This window comes from Passer domesticus, chromosome 6 (genome assembly GCF_036417665.1).
Source record: "Passer domesticus isolate bPasDom1 chromosome 6, bPasDom1.hap1, whole genome shotgun sequence".
Lineage (NCBI taxonomy): Eukaryota > Metazoa > Chordata > Aves > Passeriformes > Passeridae > Passer > Passer domesticus.
The window spans coordinates 25,460,143-25,486,056 of record NC_087479.1 but is presented as its reverse complement, the minus strand read 5'-3'; the positions used below and the strand labels follow the sequence as shown (position 1 = coordinate 25,486,056).

General features: G+C 40.6%; 2 protein-coding genes across 8 annotated transcripts in view; one reads left to right on the top strand and one right to left on the bottom strand.

Annotated features, from left to right (window-relative positions):
- Window positions 1–132: 132 nt before the first annotated feature.
- LOC135302927 (uncharacterized) lies at window positions 133–22,350 on the bottom strand. Of its 6 annotated transcripts, none has more exons than XR_010364475.1 (9): window positions 22,200–22,350; window positions 11,605–11,726; window positions 10,314–10,452; window positions 9,348–9,469; window positions 7,530–7,640; window positions 4,150–4,256; window positions 3,507–3,708; window positions 2,686–2,776; window positions 1,510–1,557 (listed from the first exon to the last, which is right to left on the bottom strand). XR_010364475.1 is itself a non-coding variant. In XM_064423966.1 (8 exons), the coding sequence occupies exons 1-8, from the start codon at window positions 22,294–22,296 to the stop codon at window positions 1,441–1,443; spliced, it is 906 nt and encodes a 301-aa protein (XP_064280036.1). In that variant the 5' UTR covers window positions 22,297–22,350; the 3' UTR covers window positions 133–1,440. The 6 variants fall into 6 exon arrangements, 4 of the variants coding, with proteins under 4 accessions (XP_064280036.1, XP_064280039.1, XP_064280037.1 ...); XR_010364476.1 differs by having other exon boundaries at window positions 3,507–3,696; XM_064423966.1 differs by lacking the exon at window positions 3,507–3,708 and having other exon boundaries at window positions 133–1,557.
- Window positions 22,351–22,667: 317 nt separating this feature from the next.
- The window catches only part of LOC135302925 (signal recognition particle subunit SRP54), a 42,148-nt gene continuing 38,901 nt past the window's right edge, over window positions 22,668–25,914 (top strand). For both annotated transcript variants that reach the window (XM_064423962.1, XM_064423960.1), the window contains exon 1: window positions 22,668–22,830. The gene's annotated coding sequence lies outside the window, so the exon portion shown is untranslated. The remainder of the gene's footprint in view (window positions 22,831–25,914) is intronic.

Sequence of the window (25,914 nt, the reverse complement as noted above, 5' to 3'; positions counted from 1 at the left end):
TCTTCATTTTTATTCTCTCCGTATTAGATCTGTTAGCCTTGCATTACCCCTCCATGCTGTTGCTTAGCCTCTCTTAGGCTTCTTTTCTAGGGGTACTTGTCTCACTGACAACTAAGTAACCAATAAAATAAATGTTTTAAGAAAAGCTTTCCATCTTTTTACATTTTTAAACACATGAAGAATAGATTCAACACAGTATTTGAGCAGCGGTTCAGTATCACTCAAGTTAAAACATCCTCTTCCACTCTGAACAAGACATGAAAGTAAGACTTCTTAAAACTCACTATCCTTTCTACACTCCCATTTATTTACTGAGTTGGTGGATGCCTATAGGCCACTGATCCTTTTTGCTCACAGCACATATTATCAAAGTCACAAACCTGTACATCCTTTGAAGACTGAAATCCAATGTAATGTTTTCCCATTTACACTAGACATAAGTTGTGCAGCAAACTTTTTAACAATGCTTCTGAATTCACAACACGCTTAGTCCAAAACTCCTGAAGTTAACACTTTTGCACTTGGGATTGTTAATGTTTGCTAAAACCCAAAACATTCTTCAGCTGACTAAAAGCTTTACATCCTTAGAACGTAAAATCTAAATATAAATGTGGTGGGCGTATGTGGATCTTTTCTCTCTGAGGAGGCTCTGTTATGAATTTCCACTGTTTTACGCCACCACCAAGCCTCTGCTAAGCCACGACACCTGTTCAGAATTTTCAGCTTCTTAACCCCTTATTACACTTCCTACCATCCACAGAAGTGCAGGAAAAGAGTTCCATCATCCTGGATTTGCTGTATTAATTCTCCATAGCTCCTCAGTGTCCTTCTGTATTTTATATTAATACCCACCTTAAGGACAACTAACTAAATGGATGAACTTGCCTCCCTCATAACATATGCCAATAGATTATCTGGTTATCAAGCAGAACCTGGAGAGAAAGCCTAAAAATTCCATAGGAGGAACATCAAAGATAATGCTGTTAATAAATATTGTTACTGATAAGAATAAATGCTTTATATCAAAATGAAACAGCACTACAGCTTTTACGTAACATTATGCTAAATGCATTCTTATCATTCACATCAATAAGAATTCACTATTTTTAGGTTTGGTTTATTTAGCAAACATTGGCAGTGCACAGTGCTACTGATGACCAAAAGTTCTTTTAGCATTACTATACAGACATTCTTTTTAACATTTCTGCAAAAAATAAATCACGAGGATATCTCCTAAGTCAAAAGTCAAAATACCCTGTTGAGACAAAGTGCCTCAGTAAGAAAACCTGTTTTAAAAGACTCTTTTTCATTAGAAACCACATATATCTCTCAAATTAACCACAATATGAATTTTGACCTGATTTATTCACACAAACGCATCCAAGTTCATTTTAGGCCCAAAATATATATCATAAGGATATCAGTAAATTTTTCCAGGTACTAGAGAATCTTGTATAAATGAATCTGTTCGAGTGCTTCTCTGTCAACATCCTTTTCTATATACACATCATAGTTCAGCTGCACCTCTTCAACCCATTGACCGAGCTGTATATCTGTCTGAAACAATGAAAGCAGATCCTTAAATCAACACCATGTTAACAAACAGCAGGACTTTTAAGGTTAAGGAGTTTCAACATTAAGAAGGCAAGACATAATATGAGAGATTAGTTATTTATGGCAATGATAAATTAATTTCTAGAAAAGCCATTTTAACTCTAATAGGAGATAATAAAGGTAACTTTAAAAATTATCTCAATTAATAGTCTAGATATTTTGTTAAAGTATTACAACCGCCTTTCTTTATGCATTTATGTGAGCCTCAAGCATCCTAATTCAGAGGGTGACATTCTGACAGATGTGCTGAGGGAGCACCTAACAGTATCACGGAAGAATCACAGGTATTTTCTTCTTTTACACCCAGGGAGTGTCATATCAAGGCTACAAAGGGCTTCTCAGCTGCTCTGTGACTACAGCCGGCTCCAAGAAAAGTTCAAATGACACCACTGCTGCTCTTGGGGCTGAGGACCTACTTCACCCATCAGCATACAGGCAACAAGTGATTCAATTTCTCTAAAACTAACTACTATTGGAAGAAAGTTTATACATAAGTCTGATCAGTGTTTTGTCTCCTAACTAAAGCTAGACCACATAATTTGACCAGGTATCACACACATGATCTACTGATGACAGACGGCAGAACGGACAGAGGGCAGAGCGTGACCCATTGGGAGCAGCACAGAGAATTCAGCATCTTTGAAAGGTGCACTGTCGTTATGTTTGCTTCCAACTGCAATTTAAATCTAAGTAACTGATTCAAGATACCTGATGGTAGTCACTTGGCTAGCTGTGGACCACATCTCCACCAAACTACTTTTGGAAGTACAGATTAGTATCTGTACTTCCAAAAGCTCATACTGCCATACATACGTTAATACAGTGATTCACGCAGCCTACTGATAGAGGCTGGGATTTTCCTTTTCACATGAGGACAGTCGAAGTACAGGGAGATTGTGCTGGTGGTCAACCTCAAAAGAGAATCCCGAGTCTTCCACCTTTTAATCTCTGCACAAAATTATATATCCTTCCTTACAGCAATACTGGCAAGCAGCTAACTTCAACTACAGAAATGCCGCTTTAACAGAAAATAACAAAATGTGTCAGCTAAAACAGGCTGATGGAACTTACCTGGAGCTTTGAAAGTGATTCCTCAAGACTTGGAACTGTCACTAATAAGGATCCTCTTTTCCTTACATTACAAGCAATAAATTCCCAAGCTCTGAAACATATTTAAAGGTAGGTGACCAGTTTTTTGGGGAAAAACCACATATATTTGACATACAATGAATCTAACACTTGCAGTTTATTGGACAGAGGTAGACTAAGCTTAAACACTTGCAATACATGCTTATCAGTCATTATTAATACCTAAGCAAATGTATTTGCAGGAATAAAACCAAGCTTTGTATTAAAAACACAGGGAATATATGGCCTCACAATGTTAGATTTTGTAACTTTATAATTCTCATACATACATGCATATAATTTGGTATTGTCAAGACTTTCACTATGAACAAGGATTAAACATTGACATTTGGCCCCTTTGCTTTGAAGGAAATCCAGTCCTGAAGTGCAGTCCTCTATTAAGCTTCACAACAAGCTTCTCTTTACATACACACTTCGTGTACAGTCGTGACGAAGTACTTCTCTTAAGACATTAGTAATCAGAGTACTTAAATACAGCCCCCAGCATTCCTTTTTTTTTTTTTTTTGTTTTGCAAGTAAGATCATTTCTCACAGCACAGCAATTCAATCTAAAAAGAATTTAATTTCCAGCATTCTTCAAATGTCATTTCATGCTAGTAATACAACACTAAACCACTATTCCCAATTTATGACAGAATCAAATGAATTCTCAGTCCTGTGCCTGGAAATACATCTCCTGGCATTTTGAAACACCCACTATCCTTCACCCATCCACTCTGTGCCTCGCTGGTTGGTATTATCACCTGGTATCCAGGGCAGCAGGGCAAGCCTCAGCTGAAGCTGGTACAGAATGACAGACTTGGCTGGGACCAAGTGGAGACACAGGTACTCCTTTTTTCTGACTGCCCATTCTAAACTTACGATGATCAAGTTAATTACACTTTAAACGGATGCTGCTGGATTAGCAAAGGCTCATCTGTGAGTGCCTTGTACCTGAAAGAGAACCTTAGCCACATGTTTGTTTGCTACCACATCCTTACAAATATCTATTAGAAATATCATTCATAACCATGCTTTGTAGTCTGTATATATTAAAGCTCTGACATCAAGGAGTCAGTGACTCTTACTTCTGAAGATTAAGCTTTATGCTGATACAGTAATCTCAGATTCTTTAGGAGCAAGATACTATTTTAACATATCAGTGCAAGGATGCAAGCCAAGGTTTGGGTAAACAAAGCAGCAGTGTTTAGTGGGTTTAACAATAAACGTCTGTCAGAACACCTTAGCAGTTAAGTATAACAATTAGAAGTAGACAGTATGAAACAATTTCCTTATATAAATTATGTATATGCCTTCAAAAAGCACAACCTTAAGGTTTTCTATTATTCACAAGGTTATGCAGATATTGCCAAAGAAATAGGCAACTTGTTTGGACACAGAGCTTACCTGGCCTGTTCCTGTCTGTCAAGAAAATATTCAAAGACATTATTCATTACAACAACATCAGCCTTCTGCAGAAGTGAGGGCTGAGTACAGATGTCTGCATGAACCACCTGAAGGAGAGAAATTTCCCAAGGCATAAATTAAGAGACAAATACAGCCTTTGAGAAGTCATGAAGCCTGTTAGCCTAATACAGCAGCTGCTACCACCCTTTTGAACCAGTCACAAAAACAGGTATTTTACTGGCTTCACAGTAGATAAAACTGACACACACAATCATAATAACCTTTCACAATTTTTTTTTTTAATCAGATTTAACTCTTCTAATTAAGATACTTCATCCATTATGCTAAGTAAAATAAAGTACATCTGAATTTTGGTTTAGAACTGTGCGCCATAAAAGAGAAGATGTGCATGTGATGGCTGTTACATTTAACTTCCCTATATTTTACCAGTGATTTCAGGAAAGAAGTTAAGCTAGTTGAAGCTATTTTGAGGATAACAAAAGGCATCTCACAGGGTCAGTGGGTTACTGAAGGATTATAGCTAGAAAAGACACTACAGACCCAGATGTGACAGCTGAATTCTCACAATGCATGTTGGGACTGGGAATGTTGGAAAAGCAGGATGCTCAGCAGCACTGGAGGGTCCTACTAAACAACTGCCTCTCCAGTCAGCACAAGAGGAGCTGTTTTGATTTCATCTACCTTCACCTACCAACAAGGATATTAGCACAACATGTCATTTTTCAAAACAACTGAGACAGGAGAATATGGATGCTCATTAACTCTCTGATGTGTTTGATTTCCTCCTAAGACAGAGAAATCTTATCTGACTCAATAATCCATGTAGGTCCTTTTCAACTCAGGATATTCTATTATTATGCATCCCAAATCTGATGAGAAATGTAAACTGGAATATCTTTTGAAGGGATAAGCAGTAGTCAGCATGGATTCACAGAAGTCCTGCTTAACCAATCTGATTGACTTCTGTGATGAACCAACTACCTGCATGGATGAGGGGAGATCAGTGGATTTTGTCTGCTTTGACTTCAAGAAGGCTCTCAACTTTGTTTCTCACAACATCCTCAGAGGCAAACTCAGGGTGTGAGGGCTGGATGAGTGGACAGCAAGGACTGAGAAATGACTGAACGGCAGATCCCAGAGGGTCATAAACAGTGGCACAGGGTCTAGTGGAGGCCTGTCACTACCAGTGTCCCCCAAGGCTCAGTACTGGGTCCAGTATTGTTTAATTTATCCACAAATGACTTGGATGAAGGGGAAATGCCTCCTGGGGCAATGCTTCACTGATGACACGAAGCTGGGAGGTGTAGCTGACACTATGGAGGGATGGGCAGAGAGGAAGCTTCTGAAACTCAGCAAATGCAAATGCAGGGAAGAATAACCCCATGCAGAGGACAGGATACTAATGGTAGTCCTAATATTTTAAACCACAATTCAAAAAGATGCTTAAACTACTGGAAAACTTTGAATGTATGTTGATGTTTCCTTGACTTGAATGATACATAAGACTTGACCTAAAATTACTCTGCATTTACAGAGTCAGTGACCATACTGACCAAAGTGACCTAAGCCCCTCATTCTCCCCAAACATATCCTCGTTCCTCTTGGGGAATTTGGGACCACATAAGCATGTCTGGCTGCACAATGAGCCAGACCCAGATACTGCTGTAGTCAAAACCCCAATATTGCTGGGTTTGGTTTCAGCTGAACCAGTTCTCTGATCTGCTTGGCTGTGTGCTGGCACAACAGAGGAGGCAGCAACTGATTTTAAAACTGCCCTGTTATTGAGTGGAATACACCAAGCCTTTCATGACTACAGTCAATTTCTGAATTGAGGTCTCAAGTTTCCTAAGATCTGTTCAACTGTTTACTTTCCTCCCAGTAGCTAAACGTTTCCTCAAATGGCAAAAGATGCTGAGCAACCTTCTATGTACTTTAACAGACCAAGTGTTGACCAAAGAAACACAAGGTTCACTCAAAGATTTAGCCACTAAAGGTACCATTTCACTTTGCTATCCTTTAGGAACATATTCTAATAAAAATTCAGAATACCTTGAAAAAAAACAATCTCTATTTAAGAGTCTCTAAAACATTTTTCAAACTTGTGTCATGAATTATGACCAGCATCTGGATTCTCACAATTTTTCAACCTGATATGTACCTCTAGAGAGAACTCATTTGGGGGTGAAGTAAAAATATAAGATTGAAATGTTCAAAGCAGTGTGATAACAGGAGTCACATGACTAAATTAGCATTTAATGAGACTCAAATAGCTAAGTCCTCCGGCACTGCTTTGAAAACCTATTATCTTATCTTTATGCTCCAAAATGAATACTTCAGCAGAATTACAAGGTGTGAAGAAAATACATAAAAGCTTATAATAAAAAATATACAGGGCTGAAAAGCATGCTTATAGATCTCCAGCTCCACTGAATTCACTTGACAGAGCTCCTAACTGTACTTTCAGTTTCATCACAGTAAAGTGTTATGAACACAAAACACACGCAAAACCCAAAGGTTATGGATAAACTGTCAGCAACTGTGACTGAATTGAGCAACCCAATGCTACTGCTTACCCTGTGTTAAATATTAAATATGTTTATTATTTCTTTCTAGGTTAAAATTGGGTTACCTTAATACCAAAGAAATTACTGTACTCAGCAGTTTGTATGACTCCATTCAGGAGCACATGCATACACACAGGATTAAAGCCAGTATTCTACTTAGCATATTCTATTTACCAACTTTTGCTGGTAACAAAATAATGGGTCTGGTCCAGAAAGGAATTTATTTTTCCTCTTTAAAATATTAGTAGCTATTCCTGTAATGAAACTAGGGAAATGATTCCCATAATGATAGTACTTTGTGAGAAACCCTTTTTTTTGTGGAAGGCACATATACACTGACATTCTATGAAAGGAAATACAAATAATTTTAAGTCCTTTAAGTATCCTTAGATGAAAATTTGCAAATCCTACAAACATTTTTCTGCTAACAAAAGTGAATCACAGACATTTACTTTTGTGTTTGTGACAGAAATTCTTTATACACTCAGTTTCACAGAAGTGAGTGGCAATGATGTCATTGATTTCCCTGGGAGAATCAGCTAACATTTATCTGTTTTGTGTGAGCCAATGGGTACGTCCAGTCAGGAAAAAGGCTAAATTATTAATATTTTGATAATTTCCCTCTTCCTCTTTACTATAAGTTCTTTTTTTTCCCTAATGCAAAGCCTTTGTTTAGGATCAAAACAAGCAAAGGCAGATACTTCTCAAAATGCTGATTTACCAGCCACTCACTTAAACCAGATACCTTGTACACAGTGGTTAAAAATACAAAAACTAAAACATATATTTAGTTACCTTTATTCTGTCAATGAACTCATACTTTGTAATCATCATTTCTTGCAACTGGCAAAAGTCTGCATTCATTTCTACTCCATACAGCTGGGAAGCTGAGCTATAAAGATAACCCTACATTAGGAAAAGGAAATTTAGTAACTGTGATGCCTTTAAAACAAGTTCAAAATTTTCATTTAAAAAGAAGAGAATTAAACACAAGTTAAGATTAAAGAAACATTTTAAAATAGTGAGTTGAGAAATGTCTTTCAGTGGATGTGAAATATTTTTCAGATCTAAGCTCCTGATTTGGCAATTCCTACTTAAGCCTCACAAATGTTAGTAAGAGATTCAAAATGACACATCAAAATAACAAGAAAAGGAAAGCTCCAAGTTCACTTGAACTGCAAAACAGATGGAAAATAGTCTAAGAAAGAAAAAAGATATACAAATCAAAGTATGAAAATAGTGTGAAGGGAAAAGACTCTACATGTCATTTTTGGTCCTTGGGAGAATTGAAGGAGAAAATATCAAGAAAAAAGAACAAAAACATGAGACATAACAGAGTCAAAATGAGTGAAAATGGAGGACAATATACCAATAATATAGTGGGATATTTTGATAACAAGTCTTTGTCAGCTTCTCTAAGTTACTATATTACTGACATTTTTAGATGCTTCATACAGATATATATGCAAAAAAAAAGCTAAATTATGACTTGATATTAAGCCCAAAAAACAGTTCCGTTTTGGACTAAGATTTTGGGAAGTTGTTGGAAATGTTAGCAGAAAGAAGTACAAATACTTGAGTGAACAGTGCCCTAACAAAGATTCTGCTTCAAGTGCCACTGTCTCCATTGAGCACAATAATTACATTTTGCCAACGACGGCAAAGACAAACAATGCTGAACATACAGAATATCTGAGATCCACATGTATTATAACTTCATTATTAAGGTTTTCTGAAACCATTCAACTCAGAGAGTAGAAAAGCAACCTGTGAAGTCACCCCTCCTCCAAGGCAAGACCATATTACAAAGCAGAACTCTTTTTTGAAAGAGTGCTTTGAAAGCATCTTCTCCTATAATAATACAAACAATTAAATACTTAAAAAAAATTCAGCCTAGACAAAGTGTTACCATTTAAGGACCCAATGCTGCAAGTATTTACAAATGGGAGTAACTTTCCTCATTTGAGTGATCCCAAAATTAGACTATTCAAATGAGTAAAATCACATGCTCAAGTGTTTGCAAGATTGAGCCCTAAACACACATTGACTTTTTTAAGAAAGTAGTAATGTGTGTTTTGCATTGCTGTTGGCCATATGTTGTACCAGCCATGCCAAAAGCAATCAAAATTGCACTCAAGTTTCTCGATGAAGTATTTTATGTGCATTTTAAAATGCAGAGCAGGACAATATGTTTTTGGAGACAAATTCATATCAAAGTCTTCCTTTGTATATTTTAACAGTTTATCAGCTTCATAAAGGAATTTAACATAACTAATCTATATATAGGCATGGTCAAGACATAAGAGGACAAACTCACTTATGAAAGAGACAGCAGGAACGAGCAAAAGAGCAGCATGTGTGACAGCAATATGCTAGTCTGTTGGACAACAGACTTTTCCTCTCCATAAGCAAGATCATTTGTATTCCCTCTTGCGAGGAACAGAGGAAAAACTGAAACTGCTAGTAAACAGCACCTTACAGCATTCAGAGAGTCAGATCAGAGGTGCCTCTCAGAATGACCCATCCAATATCGAGTAATGAGAGTAGGCAGTCAGAAAAGAGGGAAAATGTTTGTCACAGTAATAAAATATGAATTCCTGTGCTGGAAGTTACCGCAAATAGCACTGCACCAAGCCTGGAGCCAACGTCAACCACTACCTTTCCTGTCAGGTCAGGCAGTACATGGTGATAAAGAAACTTCAGTTCCATGAGGGAAAAGGAATGCGAAATAAACTCTGGGAAATAAGAACAGAACAAAGGTGTTGGGTGGGCAGTACTAACTACTGTGTAATTAACCATTGAAATAGTAACCTGAAGAATTATCTTCACTGAAAACTTGTGTGGTTTCTTGCCTGCACTAGTGCACTAGGGCAGGGTTTGCAAATCAGAGGTAATCAGCCAAGCAGCCTGTCCCAAGTCTGAGGATTCCTTGCCTTACATGGAGAATTTTGAAATCCTTCATGAAACTGAATTACCTTTTTCTGCACAGTAACGTATGTTAAATAACACAAAACAAAGTAACTTGGAACTGTTTAACTGAAAAAGGAAACATAATAAACACAATTTGTGCAAAACTTTTTATGGGCAGACATATTAATAGCTTTAATTTCAACTCCAAAGTTTTAATGAATGGAACATTCTCCATATAATCCATTCCTTCAATGGCTGTGCTCTACTGGCAACAGCACTGATCTGTACCACACCATACACAAGCTTTAAGACAGATGGTGCTTTCTACTGTTTTTTGGCATGTGAGAGGAGACCCAGGCTACTGCATGGACTCTACAGTATTGTCTTCCTCTTGCATCTTCCTCTCCAGTGGTACACAGCCTGCATCTTACCTGCCCAGTTTTTGTGGGCAACAATTGTCACTCATATTGTCACTCACTGCAAATTAATTCAACTTACATGTGTAGGAGGCTCCTTCCATTGGTTATGGGAAATAATTCTGGCCTGTATATTGCAGCAGACTGGACAAAGTTCCCCATCAGCTGGATGTTGTCAAGTCCAGCTGAGTCACTGCACAAACCAGTTTAGTTAAACTCAATTTGTTTCTCATGTTCCTGAAAGAACACTTACCTAAAGATGCAGTTTTGTATGAGCCACACTCTGTGCAGTAGCTCCTACTCATTTTCCCCTCCTCACACAATGAATCAACAACATCATCATCATAAAGGAATGCATCAACATGAATCATGGGCAGTGGATGCTGTTGTATCTGAGAAGAGGAACAAAACCTTAGAAAGGCATAACCAAGTCTCTTAACTTCACTTACACTGTGAAGTCACATGATAATTATCCCACCATCCTACCTTTCCCAAAATCCCCAAGATCCATGTTTTTCACTATGCAACAATTACAAAAAAAACCAAAACCCCAAAAACAACCAAACAACAACAAACAAACAAACAAAAAACAAAACCCAAAAACCATAAACCTACAGAAATCTTGTATGTAAACTGGGTCATCAAATTCTATTGAGATAACCAGTAAGTGGTAGTCGACAAACAAAAGCAAGCTGGTTTTGATATCTGAGTAGGGAGCCCTATGTGAATTTTGTCTCTTTAGTGCTCGCTTGGCTATAGAGAATATACAGGGTAAAGGAAGCTTTTTCTCCTCTTTTAATGAGGAGAATGTAACTTAAATTTAGCAGAAATGTCAATTCTGCTTCTCAGCCTCAACTGACTATTTTCATCATTGTGCCTTACGCCTCTATCTAGAAGCACCCCTAATTAACATGGGTGTCACTTTCAATCGAAAGTATACCAGTTGGGATGCTTGCCTTCTCATCATTTCAAGGGGCATAATCTTCACCCTCCTACTCAGCTTTCCTCCCTTTTCCAGGCTTGCTGCATATGGCCAATCCACTTCTCCCACTTAAGAGCCACACACCACTTTTCTGGGAAATGCATTAGCATTCCTTGTATACTGACAGGTCAGATAGGAAAGGTGCACTCTCCTCCCACAGGACTCACAGCCCACCTGTTTCTGAGCCACGGGAATCTGAAAAGAGCTGGGTATCATCTCTGGGCTGCCCACATTATGGCAACAGCAAAACACTGGCCCTGTGCTCCTGTTGTCTTTAAGGGGGCTGTTAAGAGTCCATTATGGAGCTAGCATTGAAGAATCACTGTGACAGGTGTCATACCACACAGCATGAAAGCTATCCCAAATAACATATGATCAAAGTATTAAAAACTATGAAGCAACTTTCTTGGAGTCATGCAAACACAGAGCAACAGACCTGAGAACCAAACTGAGATTTCCTATACTTCAACCCGTGTTCATTCTCTACTATGAACTACTGCTAAAAATATTATTAGAATAAATGATATGGTTCAGCAAAAGCATTCCATAACAATTAACTTACTTTCTGAACAGCTTGATGCTCCGAAGTAAACATTGCCTCGATGGGTAAACGATTCCGCAAATCTTCAGCAATATTTCTGAGCACAACATCATTGTTACTCACCACAAGCTCATCAAAGTCATCTATAAATCAAGACAAACAAAAACCCCTGAACAATCATATGCAGATCATGTGGACTAAGTGATGACCAGTACAATACAGTTGCAAGACATAAACAACACCAGATGGATAAGATTTATTATTCACATGCATTTTTCAGCCTTTGTTAGCTTTTCCAGCCAATGACAGATTTGGATTGTAATAACTTTGCCACGTAAAAGAAATGCACTGCTTCTCTGAAATCTCAAATTATTTTCATATTTATAAATTTATAACTCACATATGATGGTCTGGGCTGCCACCAAAGTGATATTGTTTCAGTTTAAGATATAAAAAACATCAAAGATGTTTTTGAACTGTTGGAGAAATTACAAAACTGAATAGTTGCCTGAATGCAGGCTTTTTTTTTTAAATACAAGTTTCTTTTTATATGTATGGTCTTTCTAATAAACTTATAAAAAATCGGGGATAATGCACAGTTCAACAGTTCAACTCACAATACATTTTACATTACCTAAACTATCAAAATATTTCAAATGAGAAGGAAAATAGAAATGGATGCAAACCAATACATTTTCACAAAGCCACAGTGTAAATTTTGCTATTTTTCCAGGATCTTCCTGTATTACTTTAGGACATTTTTTTAAATACATCTAGAAAAAATATTCAGAAGGAAACCATGTGAAGACACTAATATTTTCTTCTTCCAAGGCTCAATCACTAGAGTCATTACTTCTTCAAACTGCTCTTTTAAAAATAACTGTTAAATGCTGGGGACTGTACAACCACCCTTAGCCATCTATTCCAGTGCTTGACTAGCCTTAATATTAGAAAGGAAAACCCTTCTTAATTACTTATTTAGATGTCCTCTGCCACTACTTAGTATTTTCTGCCCCACTCACAATGGAAACAGAAAACTTTGTTCCTTTCTATGACACAGTAACTATTTACTCCCCGGAAGATTCACCACGTGTCACATCAGTCTCCTTTCCAAGAAAAACCAAGATTCGTCTATCCAGACGCTTCCTGGTTTTTTTTCCCCCCAGTGTGTGAGGATTCTCAGCACTTCCCTTTGGATCCTTTCTGACCTGCAGTATTGAGAACCAGACACTCCAGCTAAAGGTTTACTTACTCTTAACAGAGTTTTCACATCTTGCAGCCAACATCCTGTTTATATCCCCCAATTTCATGTTAAGAGTACGATGTTCCTAACTGGCATTCAGCACAAGATCTGCTGTATGCCTGTACTCTGCTCTTTTCTTGTTTTCCTCAAAAGAAGGACTAGATGAAATTCCTTTTTGTCTGGACATCTCACTGCTTTGAGGATTGTTGAACTGGTTCTAAACAAAGGCACATCTCAGGTCAAAGCTACAAATCTGTAAAAGACAACCACCACCACCAAAAAGCAGCCACTAACCTAATCTTGAAAAAATATACCAAACCCATCTATTGAGTTTCATCCAAAACCAGACAGCTATGTCCCCTTTTCTCCACCCCTTCTGGTTTGCTTGTTTTATGTAGACTGCCAACATGTTGGGCAGTGACTGCGCTTTTTTACATGTATGTGCATCACTCACAAAAAGGAAATTTGACAGCTTTTACAGGTGTTTTTTGTTTGTTTGTTTTTTAAAAAGCAATGTTTGTTAGCATTGCTGTTCCAGGTGGGAATATTAGTACAGAAAAGCTTGATGGCAACCAGGTTCAAAATAAATCTACAGAACACATTACAAGTTTCTCTATGCTAATATATTTAATCTTTCCTGTGGATGATATGAAATGCTAGAAAGAGTGAAAAATTTTAAGGCTAGTATAGGAATCAGAAACCTGCAAACCTTTAAACTATTAAATGCTTCTGAAATGGTTTTTGCTTAAGCACTGTAGTGAGAACAATATGATTAAAGAAAGCATCATTCATTAGTGCAAAAGGCTCTCTTCAGACTGCAAATGTAAATGGTTCTTTCAACACATGTGAAAATGGACCCCAACATATAATCCTGAATACCCTGTAGTAAGCAGCAGAAACTTTAAATTATCTGTATTCCCCTAAGATATATTTGGTTTAAAATGTATTAAATGTACAGTAGTAATGCTCCAAAGCCCTGATGGGCCATTACCATTACCAATGGGCAATTCACTGCTCCAAAGTGCTTACAGTTAGGTTCTCCAGAACTTCACCTCCTAAAAAGATGCACACTTTGCAGCGAGGATCACAGATAGAGGCAGCAGCTGCAACAGCAGCAACACAACAGGTGCAATGCAGCAGCTCCAGCTTGTCAGCATTTTAATTTGAAACCTCTAATGAGCACCCATCCTGCTAAACTCACAGCCCATCCAACAATTTGCAGACTTGTTATGAACATCCCAAAAGCACAGTGATTTTTCCAACCAGCTCAGGGAAGATTTCTATGGACATGACACAGCACAGAAGTAAACCCAGATATTATAGGAAGGGAAGGTGGACAAATCTAACTGTAGCTTAAAGGAGACCATCAGCACCACAACATGCCCTCAGAGTGCCAAGGTGCCAGTTTGCTGAGGTGGATACCGTCTGAAGGAGCAAGGGGAAAAGCTGTGCTACAGACAGAACAAGAGAGTAGAAAGCTGATATTAGCAGCTGAACAGATCAGTGCCTGTGGGCAATAAGCCTCTACATCTGGCACTTGCTTTAAAACAATACTATTACTATGCAAGAGAGCTCATCCAGCTGTTATAGTGCCTGTTAAGAGTATCATATTCATATATAGCATTTAATGAAATGCAGGAAGTGTTCCTAGACCACCAGGCCAGCCACATCACACCGCAAATACAGAACTTCAGCTCTGTTCCTCCCAGATCCAGTGTGTCAATTGGATCTGCTCCCTCACAGCATGGGTGACCTTTCCTGGCCAACATTAGTGACAGACAGCTCTCCAGACTATTCAGTGTTCCAGCTCCACAGAAGAGAAACACACACCTTCAGTGGGACACAGGCAGCACACCCATCTTCCTCTAACCCAAAATATCCCTTCCCTGCCCTGAGTTCCATGTGTACAGTACCTGTCACAATGCTGGCCCACAGGGCCCTCTGATCTCTCCTTGTGAAACAAAGCATGACACACATGAGTTCTTGTATGCTCTGTACAAAACAAGTCCTAAGGACAACACATATGCAGCTCAAAGAAAAAATGTTGAAACACTGACCCTGAAAAATAAATGACAAATGGAAATGCTCCTTTCTAACTATCAGTTAATATTTTAAAGCACAGGAACAAAAAAGGTGAAGGAGGTCTGAACAGACTTCATCCGAGGTGACAAAATGGCAGCTGGAGCAGAAGCTGTGTGTGCAACACTCCACACCTGTGTGTAGTCTGTGACTGAACTCTGACACGGAGACTTGCCTCCTTCCTGTCAAAGCAAGAAACAGCAACAGCTACCACAATAACTCATTTACTTTTGCAGTATGTAAATATTTGTAGATTGCCACCAAGTAGGAAACACCAGTGCCAAATATGAAAACATGCATCTCTGCTGGTACAGTTTTATCAACTCCACCCTCGCGTTTAACAAATTGTTCACTCTTGAGAATCTCAGTATCGCCTTAAAAGGGATCTTCAAAGAAGAAACAAAAATAGAAAAGTATTTTATATATTATTTTAGTACCTGTTACATACATTAAATGTATACAACATGAAATGGAGAGTCTGCAAGCCAACCTGTGCTTACTGAACAGACAACTAACCAGGAAACAAACGTACAGTTCATGAAACACTGCAAGATGAATCACAATCATTTGTTTATGGAGGAAGTCTGAGTGCGTAGTGTTTGTATTTTACTTCAAAAACCGGTTCCACTGGATTTACTCAACATGCATTTATAAAATTTAATTAACACATTGCAAAAAGCCTCATTATCACCCTGGTACTAGTCAGCCTTTCTACAGAAGCTAAGAAAACATCACAAAGCCTCACACCAGATAGAGAGCACCGCTACACCAACATCTGAACGCCCCTGCAAAATACAGGATTGAAGACAAGCAACGTGTGATTTCCAAATGACACTAGAAGATTACATGTCACTGAAGGAGAGGAAAGAAGAGGATTTAGCAAAGGCAACCATAGCAGCAAGCACCTTATGGTCTTCTAGATATATATTCCGACTCACAGAAGAGAAAAGCAAATATTAACAGCCGTGTTAATTAATACAAGGTTAATTCAGTAATTCATGTTTTAATAATACTGGAGAACCAAGCCAACGAAGGAACACCACATCCCTAAAACTTTAGTATTACCCTTTTTGGCTAAATAATTAGAGAAACAATATGTGACCTCAGTACCAAGTAGCTCAGGAACTCTAAATATTATTTCTGTCCCAAAGCATACATAGTTATTGGTAGAAAGTAACTGGAATCTTTTTCCAACAGAAATATAACCAGAGTTCATTTTATTAGTTCAAGTCTTTTACACTGGTTAATTGAAAGAAGCTTTGAAGTTAAATTTTAAACAAGGTAAGTCTCATACTGTTTCACAATCCCTAGTTTCCCCCACCATTATTACGTTTCAATGACTAACAACTTAGAAGTATTTGGTATTCTTCTTGAGACCTCTCTCACACCAGTATCATTTGTCACAACAAAGGAAATTAATATCAATTCCCACAGCTGATGATTCATCCAATTATAGGAAACATCCCATTTTAGTTTATCAAACAGAACAGTGGAAAAGATTTTTGGTATGGTATCATTTTAACAAATAAATGTTAATGTGAAAATGCAATGCTATTTTTATCTCTTCTGAAAGGATATTTCAGTTGAATAAATCACTTCTACAAATTTGGATATGAAGCTTTGTACTAAATTACTTTTTCACATACACACAAACACAAAAGCATATGCTATACTTGTCACATTACAGAAACCCACATTTTCATCCTTTTTAAAGGTACTTACTCCACTTTAGTTTCACCTGCAGACTGAGAGGAAACATTTAAAGAATCTAGTTTTTTCTTATCCTACTTCCTCTTCTTGTCTTGTGAAAATTATCATCATCTGATAACTTTACCTATTGGAGAACATGCTAATTCCTAGATAATAAAATACCTGATAGAAAATGCTGGACACACTTGGTCTGTTCCTAGAGTATGATGAGAAGTTTCTTCTCTGTATGCAGAACACTGTACTAAAGCAGCACATCCTCCATAATCAGTTAGGCTGATTTTATCAGATACTCCTCCCTCACTGCCTGTTAAAAGCCTGAATTTACACCACTGACTGCCCTCAACTTTCAAGGCACAAGACTAAATTGTACACCAACCTCTTAAAAAGCTGGTTTGCCCCCAGTACAAGTGAATCAATTAAAAAAAAATCATTTGTACTTAATCAGATGTTGTTTATTCTTAAATTAGAAGATTTGCAATGATTATTATTCAATTACTATTTTGAGTGATACTCTTTATATTGAATATTTTGAGTATGTAGGAACAATCAGCAATTCAGACCAGTATATTACTTTGAAATCTTAGCCTCATATTTAAGTTTCTCAGGAAATGCACAGATTGGAAAAAGTTTGTAGGAGTGTTTTATTACACTGTTATATGAACTGAAAAAAATTTAGAAGTTAGTATCACAACAGTAAGATTTAGCTCTGACGGAAAAATATTTCAATCTTAGACCCCATAATTAGAACACAAGAAGCAAAAAGGGTCTTATCACCTTATCTGTGCTTCACTGACACTGACTGAGAGACAGGCTTTGTCATCTGCATTGAAGTGCTAAGCACAGCAAAAGCATTCGGTAGTTGCCAGTAGGTAGAGTGGTTTGGTGACTTCAATCTCAAATTCAAGATTCAGATTCCTTTATTTACTTCCCCTGATTCCTGTGTTGCTGCTCATGTAAACAGAAAGCTTGGTCAATTCACTGGTTATCTCCTCCAGCATCCATTCTTACCAAGTGCAGCCTTTTCTGCTACTGAAAACTTTAGCAATCTGGGCAGTGGAGGTTCACGTGGCCCCAGCTATACATCAAATGCTGGGACCCAGCTGAGGGGGATTGTCAGGGGGGTTTCCCAAGTGGTTTGAATTAGTTCTTGGGCTTCACCCAGGTTTTCTTAGCTGGAACTTCTGGAACATGGTTATTGCAAAAGGATATTAAAGCATTAATCATCTGATTATAAAAAAGTTAAGACACCAAAGGTTCCTGTTCTTTTTTCCAACTCTTATTATTTAATTTTCTTTAAGATCTAAGACAAACTCAAAAGAAAAGCTGGAATGCAAGTCACCGTGAAATGACGTACATCTCACTGCAGTGTGTGGGAAGAGCTGGCTGATTGTGAAACACCAAGCAGTGTTGCTAAGCAGCTGCTTTAAAACAGTAACGTCTTCTTCCATCACACATAAAGATTCGGAATTTCTCAAATTCTCAATACAGAAAACCCCACATTCATAAGAAAAGAAAAAAAAAACAACAGAAAAGAAAAAACAAATAGAATCTTTCATTCACTTACATTCCCGTAATTACCAAGTAAGGTTAGTCAAAAATCATTGGAGTGAGAACATGTTCAATGTTCTTTCAGTTCAAAATATGTAAGACTTCACTTTAGGTAAGATAACTCGCTTTACTATAAATCAATTTGTATCTTCCATGGAAGTTTGTCAATAACATTTCATGCCTTCAGTGTGTGAGTCAGAAAACACCAACTAAGTCACAGTAATAAATAAGGCTGTCTTTGCAACAACACTAATCCTAAAGGTCAACCACTTTATTCAGGACTTTAAGGATGCATGTACACTTTAATTCAGAGAGAGGTGTGAAGAAGGAAAAAGCCTGACTCCAGCTAACACTGGAATCATGCCCAGTTCTCCTCAGCTGGAGGTAAAAGTATAAGCTCAGCACCTTGACAGAAACCGGAATGGGATACAGGAGGAGAAGGCAGAGAACTCACAGCCCACAGAAAACGTTTGTCTGTGGGGATACCATTTTTGTTTCCATTTATCCTCTCCTAGTTTTCATTCAGAATATTATCTCTCCATCCCCACCACATTTTTTTTCCTTTTGTTCATCAGAGGTTTCCTTCCGACATCTGTATCACCAAAGACTAGGCTTTTATTTCTGTGTGGCACAAGTCTCCCATAAAACAGTCTTCCTTATGCACAGAGAGAACACCACATTCCCTACTCAGGGTACAGCACCAGCAACCTTTACCAGCTCCTCATTATCCTCAGCCCAAGCACTATTAATTATCACAGGACTATCTAGATATTAAAATGGGCAGTATAATTATTCAAATGCAACAATTCTGAGGGGGAAAAAAAAAAGCCACACTAAAAAGTTACTGCCAGTATGCAGCCACAGAAGCAGCTCAGAGAAACAATACTAAGAGAAGCATCATCAAGAGTGCTATGCTGGGTACATCACAGAAAATATTTGCATCTCTGAGGAAAATGCAAAAAAACTAAAGGAATGTGACCTACAGGACAAATTTCTCTGTTCACTTACTGTCCAATGCTGCAAGAAAATAAACCCAGTAAGGTACAGATACTGATCTGGTACTCTAGTCCTGTACTCATCAGGGTGAAAGAAATAAAGCAGGACATAGCCATTTGGAAAAAGGAGATTAGAAGAACAGGAATAGGTTAATGACCCAAAGAGGCAGTGAAACATATCTTGATTGTTTAACAATTAGAAGTTTTTACACACAGGCATAAAGCTTTCTCATTTCCACTCTTTTATCATATATCTACATGTAAACATATATGTACGTTAGAGAAGGAAACTCCAGCCCCTTGAGAGAGCACAAAAACTGGGTAAACACTGATATTTTTCCACTGTCAACTTTTACAAGCATTAGCATGAGGCCAAATTCTACAGGCTCTAAATGTCTCCACAAATGTGGCAATCAGGGAAATAAGATCAGCCTAAGTCACACATTCTACATGACACACCTTGGAACAAATATGGTTGCCTATACTGCATCAGCCCTTCACAAAATACGATCACAAAATGTAAGCAAATGCCAAGGATGCAGATGACTAAAGTACAACTTGATTTCTCAGAATATTAATAGCATCTAGCCAAGATATTAACAATGAGCATTTTTTTGAAAGAGAAAATTAGCATAAAATATTATCAGAGCACAAACCTGTAAGCAAAGAAACCTAAACCAAAAAAGATTCTGAAGATGGCCTGACAAATAGACTACAGAAATGAAATTATATCCATTACTTCAGCTGCTTGATCCTGATTGCCCTGTCCACTCTGTTCCCTGATCTGCAGCATATGAGCTGAAAAGCCATTGAAAGGCAACTGTAAAGCTAATCATGTTTAAGATGATGCACATAAGTGAAGTAGCAGCAATCACTATTGATGCAAACAGTATAAAAATAGAAGGACACAGATTGCTCAGATGTACCACACACACAAAGTAGTTCAAGATTTGGAACCTAATCTACTCTTTAGGTTGTATGTTAATTATGAAGAACAAATATGAGGCAAGAATATATGTAGCCTTTCACTGAAAGACCTAGGCAAAATGCTAGATCATTAAAATTCAGAAAAAAAATATTTGAGAGATCATAATGAAAGCTAGTGACCATAGCATCTTATTTTTCACAGAAACCATCTATAGTGAGTTTTGGAAGCTGTAACATAAAAAATATATTAAAATTTATTCACTGACATAGGATTTTGGAGTCTACATAAACTATGTTAAAACACTGGCTAAAAATTCCTATGGCAGAAGTAAAACACGATCATAGAATTGAAACAGAGAAAATAGTAAGTATTAGTTTCCTAATGAAACAGTTCAGCATTTTCAAGTTTCACTAGTAAGCTCCCATGTGCTTTACTATATTTGTGAAGGGGTCAGGAAGCTGAGAAAGCTAGATATGCACACCACACAAACTAATGCAGTGCGTGGGAGCTGAATGATTTATGTTAAGTGAATAATCAATATGAATGATTGCATGTGAAATTCACTGAGATTTTTATATATTAGAGCATATGGGAGAGAAGAAAACCACTTCTAAAAAGACTATTTACAGTAACCCAAGCACTGTTTAGGAAGCGTCCAGACAAGACCTCAAAAATGAAGGATGCAGCACTGCTTACAGCAGATTGCTCTAGCATTATGCCTATACACACATGCAGAGATAAGCATGTATAAAGATACACTTAAGTACGCGTACATACACACACAGAGAAAATAAGAATGTTTAATTGCAATTAACACTAACTACTTCCATCAAAATTCAGCCTCCAAGTCCTAGGGAGGCCTGTCTGTGCTCTAGTCATGAAGGCTGACTCCCAGATGCTCAGGAACATCTGGCAATGTCTCTCCTAGGAAAGAGCCCGTTTGGGTGGGAGGGCTGCATGCCTGTCACAGGCAGTAAAGGCTGTTCCCAGCTGGTTCTCTTCCCATAAATCCAACAGAGGGCCTGCTCCACCTGGGAAAGATCTGTCCTGCCTCTCCATCTGAGTGACTGTGGAAGCCACAGTGAGGGAGTTTGCAGCTCCAAGTACCTAGACAGCTGGACAATTTCTTGGTGTCAGAGCTGGCCTTTGTGCCATGGTCCCTGCTTAGGAGGTTGTTTCCACCCTAAAGTGGACACGCTGGAGCAAAGACCTAAACAAGAAGCACAACCTGAGCAAAGCAGGGCATTACTTGGGGAAGTACTGTATCATATGATGAATTTCTGCTAACACACGATCATCAGGGTAGGTTTACCATCCTAGGAGACAATCATTAATAAACAGGACACACACGTACTGGATGCTTGAGACTGGGTCACAAAATTGGAGGGGGTCTTCCAGATTCCTATCTGCAATGGAAAAATGCACATGTCCCCTGAGACTAAGCAGCCTTTAGACTTTATTCAGCATAGCACTATGTGACTACAGCTTTAACACACTGCCTGTGTTGAATTTTCCGTGTCATCCTTTGGGTTCAGTTGCAAATTTACAGCTTCTGCACTGACCCACATTTCCTTTCTTCATCTGCCACAAAATGCTTGACTGCAGCACGCTGATGAAATTACAGCCAGGCATAAACAAGAGAGTAAACAGAAAGCTATGTTAACTTAAGGCGACATCAAGTGCGGAAAGCAGCGTCTGTAAATGAGCTCAAACCGCTGTTTCCAAACTTCTGAGGGGCTGCTGTGAGCACGTGTGAAGCGGCACAGGACAAGCCTAAGTCCCAGAGCCGCCCCGGCGCAGCCTGGCTCCGCACGGCCTGTGCCGCCGCGGCCCTGGAGGGGCGGCCCGCCCTGCTCCGCCGCCGGGCCCGGGCACGGCACGGCACGAGTGCCCCGGGACGGGCGAGCGCGGCCCGGCCCCGATCGGAGCCGGGCAGGCAGGGCAGCACCGGCCGCGCTCGGCTCCAGCTGAGGCGCCGGGCCGGTGCCCCCGGTACCCTGAGGGCCGCGTGCCCCGGAAAGGGCGGCGCCCCGGCCCGGGCACGCTGCCCCCCGCCCAGGGTCCGCTCCCCCCTCCCCCGGCGGTGCGGGCGCGGTGCGGGCGCGGCGCTTACGGGCGTTGCGCATCCAGTGCAGCAGGCGCGGCAGGTCGGCGGCGCGCGTGCCCCGCACGGCCGCCAGCACCGCGCGCCGCGCCGCCGCCAGCTCCATCGCGCCGAGCCGCGGGGGGGCGCCACGCGCGCCGCCTCACGCACGTGCGCGCCGCGGGGGGAGCCCCGCCCTCCGCGCGCATGCGGGAGGGCGACACCGACCGGAAGGGGCCCCGTACGCATGCTCGGCCCCGCCCTGCGGCGCCCTCTCCTGGCGCGTGCTCGCGCTGCCGCTTGGCGCCGCGCCCGGCCCCGCCCCCGCTGAGGCGCCGCCAGGAGGGAGGAGCTCCGCCCTCACGGCCCCGCCCACGGCCGCCCCTCTCGCCCCGCCTTAAGGCGGCGCGGCGCAATTACCGCTGTGCCCCGCCGCCTGCTGGCGAGACGTTTACGCGGTGCCCCCTTAACGACGCAGCGGTCCCGCGCACGTCCCGGAAACGGAAGGCAGCGGGGGCCTGTGGGGTGACGGCCAGTGCTGACGTTTCCCCGGTCGGCGGCGGCCGCGGCTCCTCGCGATCCAGCCGAGTCTCGCTGGGCGGCCTCGCCCCGCGGGCCGGGCTGGGCACGGCTCCGCCGCGGGCCCCGCGCCGCGCTCCCGGTGAGTGCCCGCGCTGCCGCCTGGCCGCTCCGTAAGCGGGACCGCGACCCGCGGCGGTTTTCGTGACGCGGAGGTGCCCCCGGCCCAGTCCCGGCGGGGAAGGAGGGGGCACCGGTGCCTGCCGACCGCGGGGACAGGCGGCGGTCTGCGCTGCGGCAGCCGGGGCGGGCAGGGCCCTCGGCGGCAGCGGGTCTGGCCTCCCGGCCCCGCCGCAGCCCCGGACGGGACTGGCCCAGCGCAGAGGCAGCGGCGGGCGCGCACACCGGGCTCTGCCGTCACCGTTTTCCCGTGAAAACGAGGGCGTTGGGCCGTAAGCGAGAGAGCCGCTCCCTGCCGCTGCCTTGGGGGCGCCTCCCCGTCGTCAGCCGGGTAATTTTAGAAGGTGGAAACTCCGCAGTTGAGGCTGAGCGGAGCTGCAGCAGCTGCAGGCATTCCCAGCTGTGAAACTGCCGCCTCTCCCTGACAGTGTTAGACTTGCAGTTGGTCTTAATCCATGGATGTGTACATTTAGTACATGCTTATTGTACTGTTTTTAAGCGTACCTTTTGCTCGTTATCTTTCTAAACAGCTGCTATCTTTTAAAGCAGCTGTTTAAACTGCTGTTACCTGTTAAGCCTCTTTTTTTTCCAAACCCTGTAGATTAGATCTTGCTAGTTTAGCTAGAGGGATCTGGTTGGAGTCTGTCTCAGAATTGCTTCGCTGCTGGTTTGCTCTGCCATAGTAAGACATGCACTAGTTCTGCTGCCCCTTTATCCCTGGAATGCCCGTTTGTGGCGGAGCACGGAGCTCTCGGGGCTGCAGCAGCCCCACGAGCTGGGGCTCAGCGTGGCGGTGCCCGGGCTGCTCGGGACTCGTGGCCTTGCTCAGCCCCAGCCTGCTGCAGGCAGCCCGGCCCGGCTCAGCCCCGCTCCGGGTGTGTGCGCTGCTGCGTGCTGTACTGAACTGCCCGGTGCTGGGCTGCTCAGCACGCTCACGCTCTGCAGTGCACTTGCTGCTAATGCCCTTCTGGCTGCCTGCCTGCCTGCCCACGCTGGCTACCTGCTGAAACGTCTTGCGTGTCTTTTTGCCTGGAGTGTGTCTCTCAGCTTGGATGGACTGTCACAAGGTGTATTAATTTCTGTACTTGGCAGCCCTTAGAAACACTGATGACTTATGATTTCTTAATGTGGTAGTAAGAGCAGTTTATATGAAAATGCTTAAACTCATCTCCTTAGCAAAGGATTTGAATTATTCCTATTGTAAGCCTTTTGGAATTCTGCAGAGGAAACATTAATTTCTTAGGACATAATTAACCTTCTGTATTTGGAGAGATGTGGAATTCTGGAAACTAATTTTAAATATGGAGTATTCCCATGACTTCTGTGTGTTGGTCATCCTATCAAATTTCTTAGCTGGTATATCCAAGTGTTATAATTAAATTCTGTCACTGATTGCCATTTTAGTAGCTCAAAGCTTACTGAGGTGCAGCACTATTTTTAAAGGTTTGGGGGTTTTGTTTTTTGGGTTTTTTTTAACACATTGTGATTATCACAGAAAATGACCTGGAAAACATTTTGAGCATCCATTTTGCTGAGTCTGTTTGTTAGAGCCTATTAAAGATAATGCTTTTTTAGAATTATCTGGAATAATATGACTTGTAGTCCTGGTAAGGAAACCTTGGAGTTTTACCACTTCAGCTAACATGTAGAAGTCCCCTTCCAGCACTGTAAGAAGATGGACATCAATTTCTGTTAGTGTACTGGTTTGCAAATACTCTACTGGCAGAGTTCCTTAGGAAACACAGACTTATTTTCTAATTTAATATTGAGATGGCATTGTAATGGATATCATTGCTTGTACATTAAATCTGAAATGTGTAAATATATGCATTTGTGTCATTTGCCATACCCAACTCCTGCACTTATATGGGATTTATTTATCCTACATCTTCTGGAGCTCCGGGAGACTTTGTTCTGCACTGTGACCTTACTATCAGGGGAGGGTGGGTGAGACTGGCAGGTGCTTTTGGGGTTTTGTTGCTGATTTAACCTACCAAGTTGGTGTCAATAGTAACTCTCAATTAGATAAAGCATTCTGGAGTTTGGCTTACATGGGAGCCTTGTTTTAGCTCTTTTGGAATGTATCTTTTATTATTTATAAATAAAACATTTTAGCATTTTAAAACACTTTAAACCATGCTTTTTGGGGTTTGTGCAGCTGATAAATCTCAATGTGTATATACAGTGGGCTGCTTTGTTAGCCACATTGATGCCCTGTCTGTTAAATAAAATCAGAATGTAGCTAGTGGTGCATTCTTCATTTCAATAAACGGACTGGCCTTTCTTATTTGAGGCAGGGGGAAGTCCTAAAAATCTTTGCAGCTCTCACCTGTTTTGATTAGAGACTCCCATTATTGAGAATTTGGCTTTCAGTTCTGAAAGGAGGAGCTCAAATGTGAGATTGCAATTTGGGCTATCAGCAAGGAAGGTGTTTCAGCTGAGTACAGGACAGCAACACTGAAAGTGGAAGATAAACAAGGAGTACTTGAAGTGCTTCATTTCAGCACTAGCTGTGGTGTTACAAATTTTTGCTCTTCAGACAAGTTTTGGTTTGCCCTTAATCAGAATTTTAGATTGCTAATTCCACCATGTGTTCTCCTGAATATCTTGCCACCTAATAGAGGGGGTGGAGTGGTTTAGCATGTTGACTAGCGTGTGTACCCCTCAGAAATTAACTTTTTATGGTTTCCTAAGTGTAAATTATGGTATGGTTTAGGCTTATATGTGAGATTTGTGTTTCTAGTGAGCAAAAATAGTCTGTTTTTCCAATACATCCATTAAAAACTACAATATGAATTTTGCTTATTAAAATGCAAGTATGTTTGTAGGGTTACTGAAATGGGAAACTCAGCTTGATTAATGAAAGCTGCTTTAAATGCAACTGATAAATAATGCTGAATTTTGCTGGCAAAATATTTTGCTTCTGGTCATATTGTCCTTGCAAGATGCAGAGTTTCTAGGCTGTTCTGCATGATTTTATTCTGTCATGTAGCATACTGCTGATAAGAGGATGAAAAGCAATTGGCATTCTTTCTGGAAGTCTGTC